At 42.4% G+C, this 18699-nt stretch overlaps 1 protein-coding gene across 2 annotated transcripts in view; it reads right to left on the bottom strand.

The window, feature by feature from the left end:
• LOC122558865 (interferon-related developmental regulator 2-like) overlaps positions 1–11417 on the bottom strand; it is a 41058-nt gene extending 29641 nt beyond the window's left edge. Inside the window, exon 1 of one of the 2 annotated variants that reach the window (XM_043707726.2) lies at positions 11146–11417. In XM_043707726.2, coding sequence (XP_043563661.2) covers positions 11146–11182 — 37 coding nt within the window. In that variant the 5' untranslated portion in view covers positions 11183–11417. The remainder of the gene's footprint in view (positions 1–11145) is intronic. The other variant, XM_043707727.2, reaches the window with a different exon arrangement.
• Between the last annotated feature and the right edge of the window lie 7282 nt (positions 11418–18699).

Below are 18699 nucleotides of genomic sequence, written 5' to 3' on the forward strand. Positions count from 1 at the left end.
ATAAATGAGATAAAGTCCTGCCAAACACCTGGTGCGTTTTTAAAAAGAATTATGACATTCAGTACAAAATGTAGCCTTACAGTCAAGGCCATTTCGATTAATTCTCATTGTTTTAGAGTTCAATAGCAAGACTCCATGAACAAACAAAACGTTCATGAAAACAAAAAAAAAAGTCCTTTGAGCCTTGCTGTGGTTGACAATGGAAGGATATGGGATAAACCTGTTAGGACTGAGATAAAAAGAAATTTCTACATCCAAAGGGTGGCGAGCCTGTGGAGTTTGCTACCACAGAAAGTCTATGGTTTAAAGAAGTCAAAAGCTAAAACACTACGATGTCAAGGATATAGCACTTGGATCCAAGGGACTGAGTTGGATCAGTAGCCATGATCAGAATGAAGTGACACCTTTTTGTATAATTCTGTTATGTAATAATTTCACCTTAAAGTAAGCTTCACTTATATAAGCCTGCAGCAATACTGTATTGCAATGTTTGTTTTGTTTTCTCCCCAAAAAAGACAAGTATATTTGTCAGGCAATCAAATGTGTACTTTTTTTGGTAAGATAAATGCAAATACTACTGCATTAAAATGATCATTTCAAGTTTGATTTAGTTCTTGTTTTTAAACAACACTCCATTCCTCATTCTAATAGTTGTATACTGAAATGTTTGTTCAGTAGATCTCAGCAACCAGCTGGAAGCACACAAGCAGGACAAGTTAACTTTCATGCTAAACCCCAGTGAACAAACACCTGGTGGCTTGGCTTTGATCATGACAACGCAATAGTGATACAATTAAGCCATTCAACCCCCTTAACCTGTTTCATGACACTACTAGATCAACATCTCAATTCAGTAGGCACTTTACAAACACAAGTAGGAGGAGCAGGACCATCATCATCGGCGGTCCTTTGCAGAAGAGGATGAGTGTCTTCCATTCTCTGGATGAGTCCACATGGCCGTACAGTCTGGTGCGGCTTTCACAGGTTTTGTTTCACTTGGAGCAGGCAGTGGTAGTGACTTGGGCAATGGTGTGGTAGCCCGCTCCTTTTGCTGTTTTCACCTGGCTTCCATTTTTACCCCCTTGATGGCAAATATCTAGGTGCTTGACTGTTCCCAGATGCTCCTCCTCCACTTGAGCGGGTCTTGGGACAGTAATTCGCCCTAGTCTGTGGGAATGCCACACTTTGCCAGTGAGACCTTGAGGTCATCACTGAAGCACTTCCTCTATCCACCTGGGGCTTGCCTGCTATTTCGAAGCTGGGAGCACAACACCTGCTTGGGGAGTCTCGTGTCAGTCATGCAGTTGGCGTGCCCAGTCCGTTATAGCCAACCAAGGATAGTCAGTGCCTCTATGATGGGGATGTTGGTCTGGTCGAGGACGCTGGTTTTGGTATGTCTTTCTTCCGGCAGGTTTGCAGGATCTATTGCAGGCAGCTTTAGTGCAGAAAGGAGCAAGAGTCGGCCAGTTGACCCCTCAAATCCACTCTGCAATTTAAGATGATCATGATTCATCTGTCTAGAACTTCAAATCCACATTCTTGCCTGCCTTGGTACCCTTTCATCTCCTTGCTTACTAACAATCTATGCACTTTTGCCTTAAATATTCAGACTCTGCTTCCATTCCTTTTTCAGGAAGAGCCAAGACTCAACCAGAGAACATTTTTTTACCTTATCTTTGTTTTAAATATGATGAGGAGGTGCCAGTGTTGGACTGGGGTGGACAAAGTTAAAAATCACACAACACTAGGTTATAGTCCAACAGGTTTATTTGGAAGATTAGATTAGATTCCCTACAGTGTGGAAACAGGCCCTTCGGCCTGCACACTGACCCTCCGAAGAGTAACCCACCTAGACCCATTTCCCTCTCACTACTGCACCTAACACTATGGGCAATTTAGCATGGTCAATTCACCTGACCCACACATCTTTGGACTGTGGGAGGAAACCTGAGCACCTGGAGGAAAGCCACACAGACACAGGGAGAATGTGCAAACTCCACACAGACAGTGGCCCGAGCTGGAATCGAACCTGGGATGCTGGTGCTGTGAGGCAGCAGTGCTAACTGCTGAGCCACTGTGCTGCCCCACAGACATGCAAGCTTTTGGAGCACTGCTCCTTTGTCAGGTAGCTACTTCGGCAGGATCATAAGACACAGAATTTGTAGTAAAAGATCAAACTGATGCAGATGTATTGAACAAACCTAGACTGCTGTTAAATCTTTAATCACTTAGAATGGGTTGCAGGTTTCAATTCATTGATACGTAAATCCCAGAACCTCCTTCAAGCCATATTCCAGAGATAACTTAAGGTTTTATAAAAAAAGGTTGACATCTCAGCTGATACAATGTATTAAAGGTGTGAGGTTAGAGTCTGTCTGTATTCCAATCTTTTTTTTTAGATTAGATTACAGTGTGGAAACAGGCCCTTCGGCCCAACAAGTCCACACCGACCCGCCGAAGCTAAACCCACCCATACCCCTACATTTACCCCTTACCTAACACTACGAGCAATTTAGCATGGCCAATTTACCTGACATGCACATCTTTGGATGGTGGGAGGAAACCGGAGCACCCGGAGGAAACCCACGCAGACACAGGGAGAACGTGCAAACTCCACACAGTCAGTCACCTGAGGCGGGAATTGAACCCGGGTCTCTGGCGCTGTGAGGCAGCAGTGCTAACCACTGTGCCACCGTGCCGCCCAATCTTGAGTCAGACTGGTTCTATTTCCAAAGTAGGAATTTATAAAATGTCACACAGATCGACTGCCTGTGTGCTTTTTAAACAAAGTAGAATGTATGTGCAAATCCAAAATCCAAATGACATTTTATAAATTCCTATTTTAGAAATAGAACCAGTCTGACTCAAGATTGGAATACAAACAGACCATAGCCTCACACCTTTAATGCATTGTCTGAGCTGTCACTTTTATTTAAAAAATCTTAAGTTATCTCGGGAATGTGACTTGAAAGAAGTTCTGGGATTTACATATTAATGAACTGAAATCTGCAACCTATTCTAAAAGATGAAAGTCTTAACAGCAATCTAGGTTTGTTCAATATACCATATCAGTTCCATGACACTAGAATCCTGTGCTATAAATTCTGTGTCTTATGATCCTGCCCCATTAGTTGCCTGAAGCAGCAGCAGCTTTCCGAAAGATAGTACTTTCAAATAAACCCATCTATCCTATCAAGACCCTTCATGGCCTTCCATGCTTCAATTGTATCTTAATAGTCCTGCCCTAATAGGAAATGATCAATCTTAGTTTTGAATTTACAATAGCTTTGTGGGAGGGACAGTTGTAGGTATCCACTATCCTTTGTGAGAAGGAATTCCCACTGAAAAGCCTGACATTAATGTTCATTTTTCAATACAGGTTTAAGAAAGGAAATTTGAAAAGCTTAATGTTTTTGTAGGACCAGGATTATAGAATTAGGGTTTTTTTTTGGCATGGATTGAGGACTGGTTAAAGGACAGAACAAAAGTAGGAATAAGTGGAACATTGTCAAGCTGTAACTTGCCTGTAGTGGGCCTCAGTTAATAGAACATAGAACATAGAAGAATACAGCGCAGTACAGGCCCTTCGGCCTTCGATGTTGCGCCGATCCAAGCCCACCTAACCTACACTAGCCCACTATCCTCCATATGCCTATCCAATGCCCGCTTAAATGCCCATAATGAGGGAGAGTCCACCACTGCTACTGGCAGGGCATTCCATGAACTCACGACTCGCTGAGTAAAGAACCTACCCCTAACATCTGTCCTATACCTACCCCCCCTTAATTTAAAGCTATGCCCCCTTGTAATAGCTGACTCCATACGTGGAAAAAGATTCTCACTGTCAACCCTATCTAAACCCCTAATCATCTTGTACACCTCTATCAAGTCACCCTAAACCTTCTTTTCTCCAATGAAAACAACCCCAAGTGCCTCAGCCTTTCCTCATACGATCTTTCTACCATACCAGGCAACATCCTGGTAAATCTCCTCTGCACCCGTTCCAGTGCCTCCACATCCTTCCTATAGTATGGCGACCAAAACTGCACACAATACTCCAGATGCGGCCGCACCAGAGTCTTATACAACTGCAACATGACCTCAGTACTCCGGAACTCAATTCCTTTACCTATAAAAGCCAGTACGCCATATGCCTTCTTCACCGCACTATTTACCTGGGTGGCAACTTTCAAAGATCTGTGTACATGGACACCAAGATCCCTCTGCTCATCCATACTACCAAGTATCCGACCATTAGCCCAGTACCCCATCTTTTTGTTACTCTTTGACTTAGGTTTGGGAAGTAAACAGCGAGATGGACAAAGAGGTTGCAGAGGATACAGTCACGCTTGGTGAGTGGGCAAGAGAATGGTAATGTGACAAATGTGAAGTAATCTACTGACAAGGAAGTTTAAAAAACAATTTTTTTTTGAAATGGTAGGAGATGGGAAAATGTTCACAGTAAGACAGGATGTTCTTGTTCACAAATGAGAGAAAATTAACAGGAGTAATTCTACAACTTAGCAATTCAAACATCTAGTAAATACCTGAATGACATTACAAGATTTCACATTTTGAAATGTTTATTGCAACTAAAGACTAAATTCTCAATTGCCTAAACATTATCCTTGTCGGCAACTCATACTTTTTAAAGAATAGCATTCTATCTTTTCTATTTTATCACAACTGAGCAAACACATTATTAGATGTATGTTAAAAGCAAACATAAATCCCTGAAAAGAATTAATTTGAATTTTAGCACCTAATAGTTTAATTCTATTCTTTTCCTTTCTCAGCCTGGTAACTTCTAATTCAGAACTGAATTCCAAATCCTTCACAATTAAAATATTACTAGAAATCCTTCCTGTCATGCAATTTAGGTGAATCTTCAGATTTCACTTGAAATGCACGTTGTTCTTTTCAATCCAAGTATAAACTTTCACCCACAATCCAACATGGTGAACCATAGAGACATTCTGAAACAACAGCAGAAAGTTCTGGATCCTCAGGTTGCAACAAAAAGTCACCTGACTCAAAACATTAATTCAGCTTTCTTCCCAAAGATGCTACCAGAACTGCTGAGTTTCTCCAGCAATTCCTGTTTGGTTTCAGATCTTCGGCATCTGCAGTTTTGTTTTATCACACAGACTTTCTCTCTTTTGCTGCATTCTATCTCAGTGTCTGGCAAATTAACCTTGCCTCCAGGTTTTCAGGGATTTAAAATTATTTCTTTCTCAAAGCCCATCTCTACATCAATGAAAATCAAAGACTTTGCTTCCAGGTTAAAAAGTGCTGATTAACTATCCTCGTAAGTCCAAATCTTCTTCAACTTGAAATTAAATGCAGTTTATTATAACTCACCATTTGGAATAAATCCGCTGGAATTTGAGATTCATAGTCTATCCACTGTTATCACACAGGCTGCTGTCATTCCCTCAAAGTGTAAAAGTTTTTCTCAGCTTCTTCCAAGTAAAACAATTTGGGGCCTCTTTAAATTACATACAAACTATCCAGGCTGGCGGTAAGGGAGACTTCAGAACAGGATACAAGAACCCCTTCATTTTATTGGAAGTGAAATGCACTCCGAAAACATCATAATCTCATAAATGTTATAACTGCAAGTTTTTAGGAAGGCAAACAGCATGTTAGCTTTGGTTACAGAGGATTTAGAAATTAAGAATAAAGAGGTCTTACTACAATAATATATGGCTTTGCTAAAGACACACCTGGAAATATTGTGCATTATCGATCTCTTTACACAAGGAAGGTCATGTGTATCCTGGAAGGACCACAACAAAAGCTCATGAACCTAGTCTCTCGAATGAGGACAAATTGAATGGAGCAGATCTGCTGAGAACAATTTGAAATGTTCAAATTGAAATATTAAATTCTTAACTGATTTGACACAATAGATGCTGAGAAAAGGTTGAGGAATCTAGAACGTAGGAGTACAATCTCAGAATAAGGGGCTAGTCATTTGGGACCAAGATGTGGAGACATTTCCTCACTCAAAGGCTTGTGAATCTCCAGATTCTCTCCATGGATTCTAATGGTGGAGTCAAGACAGAGAATGATTGATTTTTTAGGTACTTAGGAAATTAGGTGGAGTTGAAATAGAAGCTCAGTCATGGCTGCAGATATTGAAGCAGTCCATGTTCAAATGCAATGAGACCTGCACAATATTCAGCCTTGGGTGAACAAGTGATAAGTAATATTGTGCCATACGAATGCCAAGCAAATACCATCTCCAACAAGAGATAAGACAATCTAATTACCATCTCCTGACAATCAATGGTATCACCATTACTGAATGCCTCATTATTGACCTCCTGGGAGTTACTCTGATCAGGAACTCAACCGGCATCACGATAAATAAAATGGCTATAATAGCAGACCAGTGCCTAAGAGTACTGCGGCAACTAACTCACCTCCTGACTCTCCAAAGTCTGTACAACATCTGCAAGGCACAAATCAGAACAGTTATAAAATATTCCCCACTTGCCTGGACAAATACAATTCCAACAACCAAGCAGCTTGAAACCAACCAGAACAAAGCAACATGATTGACAGGCACCACATATGGCATCCACTCTCTCTACCACTGATGTTCAGTTGCTGCAGTGTGTACCATCTACAAGACGTATGCAGAAATTAATCTCATGTCCTTAAACAGCACCTTCCAAACCCATGACCACTTGCAACTAGAAGAACAAGGGCAGAAAACAAATAGGAACACCAGCATCTGCAAGTTCCCTTCCAAGTCACTCACCACCCTGACTTTGAAATATAATTGCTCTTCCTTCAGTATCACTAAGTCAAAATCGTGGAATTCATTCCTAAGGGCATTGTGGGTCAATCTACAGTACATGGTGGTTCAAGAAAGCAGCTCACCACCATCTTGCTAAAAGTAATTAGGGATGGGCACTAAAATGGGCCAGGAATGTCCACATCCGTAACAAAGTGAATAAAGAAAATGATCTTGTTCAATACCAAAGCAGATTTGAAGCGATAGACTGGTCACTATTTCCAATGTTCACTTTGTCTATTCAATCAAATGCTTAAATCCCTCAATTCAGTTACTTGTAATCTTCCACAATGGACAGCACAGTGGCTCAGTGGTTAGCACTGTTGCCGCACAGCACCAGGGACCTGTTTGATTCAAGCCTCGGGCAACCGTCTGTGTGGAATCTGCACATTCTCCCTGTGTCTACGTCAGCTTGCTCCAGTTTCCTCTCAGTCCAAAGATGTGCAGATTAGGCGAATTGGCCATGCTAAATTGCCCATAGCTTTCAGGGATTTGTAGGTTAGATGCATTAATCAAAATTAAATGTAGGGGGAAAACGGGTATGGGTGGGTTACTCTTCGGAGGGTCAATATTGACTTGTTGGGTTAAATGGCCTATTTCCACATTATAGGGATTCTATGACTACAAGGCTAGTTAATGGAATCCACTCTGATCCCATTTGAAGGCTTGGAAATGGACATAACTCCACAATTATTGTTCTATGAAATCAGGGGATGGAGCTGTGAGGCAGGTGGCTATTCTTCAGGGTTTTTTTTTTAAGAATCTCTCTTTCCCTGAGCTTTTTTGCAGCAAGAATCAGGCCTTAGAATGGTCAGTTATGCCATACCCACCATTATAAACTGAACAATAAAGGGACCCTGCAGCCATTAACCCTTGGGTAGAGGTGCCTAAGAGCTTGCAATCGCAAAATCTCATCGAATACAGTTTGGGAAGCACTGGGCTAGGATAATCAACAACATCCTGACAGCAATGCTGTTGATGTGCTCCAGAACTAGCCATGTCTCTCAGTTAACTGCTTTAATACAACTATAACACTGGCATCTACCCAATATGGACAAGTGTCCAAGTACATCCTGTCCATGAACACGCAGGATATATCCAACAAGGTCATTCTTTAAGCCTACAGCCATCAACCAGTGATGAATGAGCCATCATCGTACTATCAAATGGCATATGCTTACCAATACCGGATAGAGTGAAGCTGTTTGCTGATTGTTGCAGTGTTCAGTTCCATTTGTAATTCTTCAGATAATGTTGTAGTCAACGTTAGTATGCAACAATACCTGGTCAACATCCACAGCCCTGACAGATGCATGGGTCAAATGGGTTCTGAAGAGGAGTCATGATGTACTTGAAACATTAACTGTTTCTCTCTACACAGATGCTGACAGACCTGCCAAGTTTTTCCAGCATTCTCTGGGCTTGTTTCAGACATGTTGACAGATATTTCCAGCACAGGTTTGACTTGAACATAGATCTTCTGGTCCACAGCCAGGACACTACTGCATGCAACTAAAGCTCTCTGCATCACCAATGCATCATAGTTGTAACCTGTACTAAAAAATTTCCACAAGTTTCATCACTTAGAAAATCAAGACAGATACGTGGAAATACTGTTATTTCTAAGAGACGTACTAAGGTTTGACCAAATTCCACAATTCCTACACCATTGCTGGTTCAAAGATACAAAACTCCCTTCCAAATAGCACTATGGGAATACCTTCACCATACAACACTCCTGCAAGTGCCTTTTCAAAATAATTCCCAGCCCCTAACGCAAGTCAATACCAACATTTATCATTTCCCTTTCAGTTTGAGACTGTGAGTTTACATTATAGAATCTGCAACTTCATTGAAATGTACAATAATTTAGTCCATGTATAGCCCACAGGATCTAATATAGTCCAAAAATATTATCTTCAAGTCCCCTAAAATGAAAACATAACTAGGTTATGATAAATGAGTTATAAGGTAAGAATTTAATTTCATTCACCATCAATAGTTTAGATTAGATTTCCGACAGCGTGGAAACAGGCCCCTCGGCCCAATAAGTCCACACTAACCCTCCGAAGAGTAACCCAACCAGATTCATTTCCCTACATTTATCCCTAACTAATGCACCTAACACTATGGGCAATTTAGCATGGCCAATTATCTGACACCTTTGAGAATGTGGAAGGAAACTGGAGCACCCAGAGGAAACCCACGCAGACACGGGGAAAATGTGCAAACTCCACACAGACAGTCGTCTGAAGCCAGAATTGAACCTGGGACCCTGGCACTGAGGCAGCAATGCTGACCACTGGGCCACCGTGCTGCCCAACAAGAAGTGTTGTGTTCCACGTGTGACTCAATTAGAATCTCTAGTGTGGAAGTAGGCGATTCAGCCCATCAGATCTTCGTCAACCCTCCAAAGAGCATTCCTCTCAGACCCACCCATCTACCCTATCATAATACAGATAACTAGAATTGTACATTGAACTGGCAAGTAGGATTGAGACACTGCTCCTTACAAGTCAAAAATCTCCAAGGTTTTTACTTTCCAGTTTATTCATACTTGCCAAAAATTAGGTACTTTACTTTTTACTTGCTAAGAATCCACATATTCGGTTTATTGCTCTCAACCACTGTGATAATGGCTTCAGTGATCTATCTTTTCATCAAGTCCAAATTCCTTTCCTGTGTCACACCCATAATACAAAATGACACTCCAGCGCAGTACTGAGGGAGTGCCGTACTTTGATGAGATATTAAATAGAGACCCCATTTTTGAAAGGACCCACACAGATGGAAGAACAATAGATTTTTTGCATTGTCTTAACCAATGCATACTGCTGAAACTGTACCTCAAAAGAGGTTATTTTCCGGTTACTTATTTGACTGCCATGTATAGATCCTCACTGCATGTAAACTGATGCCACGTTTCCCTACTTGCTGCGATTTACAGTTCAGAACTAAAGAGTACAACCTAAAAGTAAATTTGTTCTTATGACCATGAGAATGCCAGCCTTTCAGCTTACTCTGCTTTTTTTCTTCTTCGAAGTATTAATTTCAATGACTTTACATTACTTATGTTACACTTAGGAATTGTCATTCCCACCTCACTAATACAAGCCTTTGCAAAATTGATCAGCATACTACAAACCAGTCATTAGCCCCAAGTCATCTCTAATCATTATCCCTGTAATTACTAGTACTGGATTCTCCTTATACTCTGATGATCTGTAATGCTTAACCTTTAACTTGGTTTCTCTGTTCCACTACTTTGTACCTAGGTATCTTGTATCTAAAAGGGCACCATGTGAGGCAACACTGTACACGTACTCCTGTACTTTGGTACAAGTGAAGATAAAATGTAAATCTACTGAGAGCGCAGAAAGAAATCTGGCCCCAAGCCCCACGTTCCCAGCATGTCTCAAACCTTGACCTCAGTTCTCACCTATCTTAATGCATGCTGAACTTTATCTCCAGTCCCCAGCCTAGCACATTCAGAATTCCCCTTTGCTGTCACCTCCTGCCCAGTCCATAACCACACATCGAGCCCTGACCCGTCCAGCTTTTAGGCGAAAGTGGGGACTGCAGATGCTGGAGATCAGAACCAAGGTTAGTGTGGTGCTGGACAAGCACAGCAGGTCAGGCAGCCACCGAGGAGCAGAAAAATTGATGTTTCGAGCAAAAGCCCTTCGTCAGGGAATGAACGTCGATTTTCCTGCTCCTCGGTTACTGTCTGACCTGCTGTGCTTTTCCAGCACCACTCTAATCCCATCCAGCTTTCACTCTCAGCAAATAGCTCAAGTAGACCCAGGGGGTGGAGGATGTCATCCCGAATAAACATAAGATTCCCAGGTCTCCAAAAGTCTGGCGGCCGTCCCCTGTACGGTATATTGACCCCCATCCCCCATGATCACAGCCTCGCCTGGTTAACACACCTAACTTCCTGACCCCCTAGTGGGCGGCACGGTGGCTCAATGGTTAGCACTGCTGCCTCTCAGGCCTGGGTTCAATTCCCGCCTCAGGTGACTGACTGCGTGGAGTTTGCACATTCTCCCCGTGTCTGCGTGGGTTTCCTCCGGGTGCTCCGGTTTCCTCCCACAGTCCAAAGATGTGCAGGTTAGAGTGAATTGGCCATGCTAAATTGCCCATAGAGATAGGTGAAGGGGTAAGTGTATGGGTGGGTTGCGGGTCGGTGTGGACTTGTTGGGCCGAAGGGCCTGTTTCCACACTGTAGGTAATCTAATCTAATCTAATCTAATCTAATATCCAGCTGTGGTGAGCACTGAACTCGACCCCTACCCCATCCCCCGGGGGAGTACAGAGTGAACCCTGAGCACGACTCTCACCCTTTTTATGGCCAGTCCGGCCTCGGGATTTCGGCATCCCCGCTGCTCGACACTTGGCGCTAGCACCCGACCGGGACGATCCTCTCGCTGGCGGGCCCTGTATCAGCCAACCGAAGGCAGTCGCCTCTGGGACCTGGTACTGGGTTTCACACGACCGGGAACTGTTAAAGGCGATCGACAACGCTGGTTACACTGCTTAGTATTGCGGATTTTCTGGGTACGATGACAGGACAACCACGCGCAAACCTCCACCATCTTTCCTCTCACTCCCACACTGTGCTGCAGCTGGCGGCCGGCGCCCTAGGGTCTGACGGGGGTTGTAGTCCGCGCCGGCACAACGCCACCGCCGCCGCGCCGGCAAGGACTACATCCCCCAGCGTGCATCGCTCCCGTGGCGCAGGCGCAGGCTCACAATCCTGGCTGACGCCCGCGGACTCTGGGCCATGTGACCTCCCGGCGCCAAGGGAGGGCGCGATCAGGTCACGTGGGGCAGACACAAGTTTGGATACTTCTCAGCGATTGTAGCATTTCACCAGCTGATGATTAACTTCTGTATCCATCTCTTTTCTCCGCTATTTACGTTTTTTTTTGGCATCACCCCAATCCTGTCTAGAAACGGGCAAATCAAAGCAAAATACTGCGGACGCTGGTTTAATAAACACAGACAATGCTGGAGAAATTCAGCTGTGTTTGTGGAGAGAGAAACATTATGTACAGAACTGAAGAAGTCAATCTGGACTCGAAACGTTAACTCTGTATTTCTCTCTCCATAAGGTTGCAGCCAAACCTGCTGAGTTGAGAGAGTCGTAGAGCTGTACAGCAGGGAAGGACCGTTTGGTCTATGCCGACCAGATATCTGAAATTAATCTAGTCCCATTTGTCAGCATTTAGATCATATCCCTGTAAACTCTTCCCACTTATGTAGCTCATTTCATACACGTACCACCCACTGCTTGAAAAAAGTTACCCCTTAGGTCTGTTTTATATCTTTCCCCTCTCACTCTAAACCAATGCCCTCTCGTTCTGGACTCCCCATCCCAGGCAAAAGACCCCTGTCTATTTATCATATCCATGCTCCTCATGATTTTATAAATCTCTATAAGGTCACTCCTCATCCTCTGATGCTCCAGGGAAAACAGCCCAAGCATATTCAACCTCCCCCATAGCTCAAATCCTCCAACCCTGGTAACATCCTTCTGAATCTTTTCTGAATGCTTTCAAGTTAACAACATCTTTCCAAGGGCAGAGAGACCAGAATTCAACACAGCATTCCAAAAGTGGCTTAACTAATGTCCTTTACAGCTGCAACATGACATCCCTACCCCTCAACGCTCCAAACAACCCTACTGCCAGTGGCCAACCAGTCCAACTCCTCCTCCCATTTCACAAAGGACATGCAAGTCCTGGGCCTCCTCCATCACCAAATCCTAGCCATCTAATGCCTGAAGGAAGAATGCCTCATCTTCTGCCAAGGGACCCTCCAACCACACAGCATCAATATCGATTTCACTAGTTTCCTCATCTCTTCTTCCCCCATCCCAGATCCAACCCTGCAACTCAGCACTCTCCTCTTGAACTTCTCCCACCTATCTGCTCCAACCTATTCCCCCCCCCAGCTTTATCCACCCATTGCCTTCCCCCCCCACCCCTTTTCCTATTTATCTCTCAATCCCACCCTGGGCCCCACCTCATTCCTGATGAAGTGTTTAGGCCTGAAACATCGACTCTCCTGCTCCTTGGATGCTGCCTGACCTGCTGTGCTTTTCCAGAAGCATACTTTTTGACCCTATACTCAATACGCTCACTAATAAAGGCCTTCTTCATTATCCAGTGTAACTTTGACTCGACTTTCAAGGAACTATGAACCTGCACTCCAAGGTCTCTTTGTTCTCCTAAATTGATCCAGTCCCATTTGCCAGCACCTGGACCATATCCTTCTAAATCCTTCCTATCCTTTACCCACCTTGATGTCTTTTAATTATTGTAATCATACCAGCCTCCACCACCTCCTCTGGCAGCTCATTCCATACATGCACTACCCTCTGTGTGAAAAAGCTGTCCTTTAGGTCCCTTTTATATCTTTCCCCTCTCACCTTAAACCTATGCCCTCTATATTTGGACTCTCCTTACCCTAGAAAAAAGAATTTGGTTATTTGCCCTATCCATGCCCTTAGTTTTCTCCAACATTCTTTGTACTTGTTTCAGAAATAGGCAATGTCTATCTCCAACAAGAGAGATTCTAACCACCTCCACTTAAAGTTTAACAGAATAGTCAATACTACACAATGGGAACAGGAAGAGACTGTTCAGCCCCTCAAACTGCCTCCCGCACGATTGATCAAACTTTTCAATGCTTTTTAATCATCCCAACCTCATACTTCTGCATGTCATTGGTAATCAACAATATATTAATCTCTACTTTAAAAACACACTCAAAGACTGAGCCTCCAAAGCCTGGTAGAGCCTCTAAAGGTTCATAACCCTCTGAGTGAAAAAAGAATTTTCCTTATCTCAAACCTAAGTAGCACTGGCCTGGTCATCAACATCCTGAGATTCTAATTTTCCAGAACATGAATGATGTATTATGTCTCACAATTAGTATGCAGCATACTGTTAAGGGACATTGCTTTATTATATCATATGGTCTGAGGGTATAAAGGTCTCTGAATCCACCTTAACTGGGGTAACCGGACAACTTAGCACTGAATTTCCATAATATGTCAGTGTCAAGAGATTAAGGACATTATTGAACCTTTTAATTTGACATTACCAGTATATAATACAAGAGTTAACATAATTAATGGCTCATCAGATACAAATATCCTGCTGCAACAGCATATTGATAATCAGCAAACATAGAAAAAAGAGCTAAACTCTGTACCTAAGGTGAGAGTAACTGCCCCTGACAGCAAAACCGAACAAACGCATGTTCACCTGCATAGTCAACTGAGTAAAAGGCAAACTTAGGAAGACGACCATAATTTTCCATATTGTTACCCTCATACACAACACTGACAATGTAGGACAATCAGAAGCTTTCGCAATCTTTGTCATCTGCCCTAAGAAGGCAGGTCAACACATACTAAACATTAAAATTGTCACAGGAGCTAGTGCCAAGATATTACCACGACACAGTCTGAAAACCATGTACTTCAGCAAATGGTGGTTCCATGCGACAACTTAAGAGAGACCATCTCCTAGCATATAATGGATGACCAAATATGTGCATTGGCACAATCACAATGTAGCGTGAATACACAAGCTCACCATGGTGTTCCAAAATCTGCTATCTGTTGACAGGGCTAGAAGTACACACAGGTCATATTATAGTCACAACACATGAAGTGAAACCACACTTATTGGTGGGACAAACCAAATATGACACAATTGGATCAACTGGTATTAAAAATGTTTTTAAAGTTAGATGTGACTTTGGTCAGAGCCAATGTGAACAGCTTCCAAGTGGCAACTGATGAAGATGAACAACTGCAAGTGTTGCAAAAGACTGTTATTTAGTGATGGCCTGACTTCATTAAGGAAGTACCTGAGAACACTTATTGATTTTGGCTAAACAGAGATGAACTTGGTATATCACAACAAGCCATTTTCAAAGGCATATGAATCAAAATACCAAAAGCACGACATTGAGGTATCAAGCCTGGAGGCCAGACCAGGTAAGGATGGCAAGTTTCGTAAAGGACGTTAGTAAACCAGATTTCTTTTTCCAACAATCAAGATAATTCTAGATTTGTAATTGAATTAAAATTCCACTATCTGCCATAGTGGGATTCAAATGCGGAATATTATCTGGGACAGTATTTGTGTCTCAGAATTAATAGTTTAGCATTAGTAGTGGTAGGCATCACCTCCTTAGTGTATAATGATTGCACAAGAAGATTAGCATGTGAATCTGTTTTAAAGAAAGACAGAAAATGTTGGAGAGACTCAGCAGCGCTGAAGAAAAATCATATCTGACTTGAAACATTAACTCTTTCACACGTCTCAGATGCTGCCAGACCTGCTGAGTATTTCGGAATTTTCTGTTTCTATTTCAAACTTTCAGCATCCACAATATTTTGCTTTTAACTGAATGTGAATCTATATATTGGCTTGGGATGAATCAGGATATTCACAACTTGCAAATACATGTCAGGCATACAAAACCTATCAAATGGCCACTTTCTTCACCATACAATTCTGTGTGAATCTGTGATAATAACTCTGTAGCAACCCCAACAGCAGAGGGAGCTCTATGTTGACATGCCGGTCCAGCCACTAGAATCATAGAGTTAAACAGCATGGAAACAGACCCTTTTGTCTAACTCGTTCACACTGACGATACATCCCACTCTGACCTAGCCCCATTTGGCAGCATGTGGCCCATATCTCTCTAAACCTTTCTCTCTAAACCTTTCCTATTCATATACCTACCCAAATGCCTTTTAAATGTTGTAATTGTACCAGCTTCCATCACTTCTGGCAGCTCATTCAATGCAAACACCACCCTCTTGTGCCTTAGGTCCCTTTTAAATCTTGGCAGGCATCCTTGCAAGAGGATTTGCAGTAGGGTTAAAATCAACTAGGCAAAAACAATGACTGCAGATGCTGGAAACCAGAGTCTAGATTAGAGTGGTGCTGGAAAAGCACAGCAATTCAGGCAGCATCCGAGGAGCAGTAAAATCGACGTTTCGGGCAAAAGCCCTTCATCAGGAGTACAGGCAGAAAGCCTGAAGGGTGGAGAGATAAGTGAGAGGTACCCTTTTAAATCTTTCCCCTCTCACTTTAAATGTACGCCCTCTAGTCTTGGACTCCTCCACCCGAGGAAAAAAGATCTTGGCTATTCACCCCATCAATGCCCCTCATGGTTTTATAAACTTCTATAGGGTCACTTCTCAGCCTCCAACGCTCCGGGGTAAAAGGCCCCAACCTATACAGCCTCTCCCTTTAACTCAAACCCTCCAACCCAGCAACATCCTTGTAATTCTTTTCTACATCTTTTCAAGTTTAATAGTATTCTTCCTATAGAAGGGCGACCAGAATTGTACACCATATTCTAAAAGTGGCCTCTTGTACTGCTGCAACATGACACCCCAACTCCTACACTCAATGTTCTGATCAAAGAAGGTAAGCATGCCAAACACCTACTTCATCACCCTGCCTACTTGCAACTCCACTTTCAAAGAATACTGGGCAGAAAGTGATATCGACCACTGAAGTGGTAGAGACAGCTATAATTACAACATTCAAAAGATGTTTGGACAGGTGCATGGATAGGAAAGGTTTAGAGGGATACAGCCATATGCAGGCAAGTAGGACTATTCAGTTTAGGAAACCTGGTCAGCAGAAATGAGTTGGGCTGAAGGGCTTGTTTTCATGCTGTATGACTCTATAACTCTGCTCCCCAGGCCTCTGTTTGGCAACACTCCCCAGGGCCCTACTATTATTCCTGCCCTAATTTGCCTTCCCGAAATACAACACTTCATATTTAACTAAATTAAACTCCAACTGCTATTCCTTGGCTTTTTGGCCCATCTGATCAAGGTCCTGTTGCACACTGAGATAATCTTCTTCACTGTCTATTACACCACCTATTTTGGTGCCATATGCAAATATACTAACCATACCTCCTATATTCACTCCTTGGTTGAAAATTGCAACAGACCTTTACATAGTGTATTGGGTAAATTACATTCTTGTGAAAGACTACTTCTCCAAATTTTCCACTGGTGGATGACTTAGCAATAAAATAATTGCATCCATTTTGGACATAATAATCACTATTTTTAGTTTAGTTGGTGTATTGGAAATGATAATGCTTGATGATGAACAGATAGTCACTGGCAAACCATTTCAAGCTTCATGGGCACTAACTGGGCATGGACCCACATCACATTGTCACCACACTGTTCTTGCTCAAACAGTCTAGTATATTGCATTGTACATGCAAGCAAACTCATGTTCATCAAGTGTTGAGCAAAAAAACAAGACTTCTGCATTACATTGCTGAATTTTTGTGTAATACAAATGAGAAATGATTACCAGCCTCAACACTACTTATTCCCGGAAGACAAGTATACATAACCTTGTCAAGTAAGCAATTATCTGACCATCTTGGAACACAGGGATGTTCTTCTTTGTCAATAGAGGAGGAAAGAAGAGATACTCAATATGCGAGCAGGTAGTGACCTACCACAGAGGACTGCACAGAATGTGCGAATCAGAAATCCAATCGCAAATACTGGAATGTCTGCAACAGTTTCTAAAATAAGCAATCCAGCCCAGATCTTACAGTGACATTCTTGATCATTGGGAAAAAACAGCCAGCTCAGACCAATGTTTAACACGTCAACAGTGAGGAAGAACATTCTGATCACAAGTGTGATAATGCTCAGTGCCTGCAGCAACACAACCAAGTTGTCAATCAAGAGCAACCAAATACAACACATACTTCTCCAGATGGGTACACAATCACCAGACCAGGATGACTTGTTAAACATCCAAATGTTGCAGTACAGTCTGAAGAGTTAAACTTGTTAACTCTGTTAACTTGTATGTGTAATTATCAAATTGATATCATATGCCTATGTCCAATCACGCTGGGACTTGCTTTTTCTCTTTGGAAAAAAAAGGATGTTCTGTTATGTCTCACAGCAGTGTGCAGTATCCCTTTCAAAGACATGGTCATGAAATCAGTGCTGTATTGCAGTGTGACCCAAGGGTATAAAAGTCTGAGATTTTACACCACTTAGAACATGACGTGTTGATGGAGGTGAATCATTACTTGTAATGCAATAGCTTAGTATTAGCCCGCACACTGAAGTGCCTGTATGTATGTATGTATGTATGTATATATATATATATATATATATATATTTACCAGGAATGGTAATCAATGTTGATTAAATTTTTCAATTCACATTTAGTTTTAATACTGCAGGAGCTATCATATGTATTGCCTGAACAGGAAGGCAAGGACCCTGCTGAAGGCAAGGACCCACACACAATGATGGCAGACCAAGTTCTACCAGCCACACAAAAACTATGGTTACAGGAGTAGATCAGAGAATGGAAGCTCTGTAATTATTAACTCACCTCCTGACTCCTCAAATATCCACCATCTACAAGGAAAAGCTCTAGAATATTTTCCATTTGCCTGGATGACTACAACACTGACAACCCTCAAGAATATGACACCATCCAGGACAAAGCAACGCACTTGACTGGCATCCTATTCAGCATGTTAAACATACATCCACTCAGCATTGTACTCCGATGGAGACTCAACAATCTGAACATAAACCTGTTCTTTTCTCAATGTTTACCTGACCACAATGTGTTAAATACATTTTATTGTTGTTTGAAATTTTGATTCACTCATGAGACGTGGGCATTGTTGACTGGCCAGCATTTACTGCCTTTCCCAAGTTGCCCTTGCAAAGGGTAGTGAGGTGCCTTCTTGAACTACTACAGACCACATACTGTAGGTAGACCCACAGTGCTCTTAGGGAGGGAATTCCTAAGGAAGATTTTGTCAGAGCGACGATAAAGGAATGG

This window comes from Chiloscyllium plagiosum, unplaced genomic scaffold (assembly GCF_037043375.1).
Source record: "Chiloscyllium plagiosum isolate Xiang-an unplaced genomic scaffold, Cpla_swu_hap1 HiC_scaffold_14, whole genome shotgun sequence".
Classification (NCBI taxonomy): Eukaryota; Metazoa; Chordata; class Chondrichthyes; order Orectolobiformes; family Hemiscylliidae; genus Chiloscyllium; species Chiloscyllium plagiosum.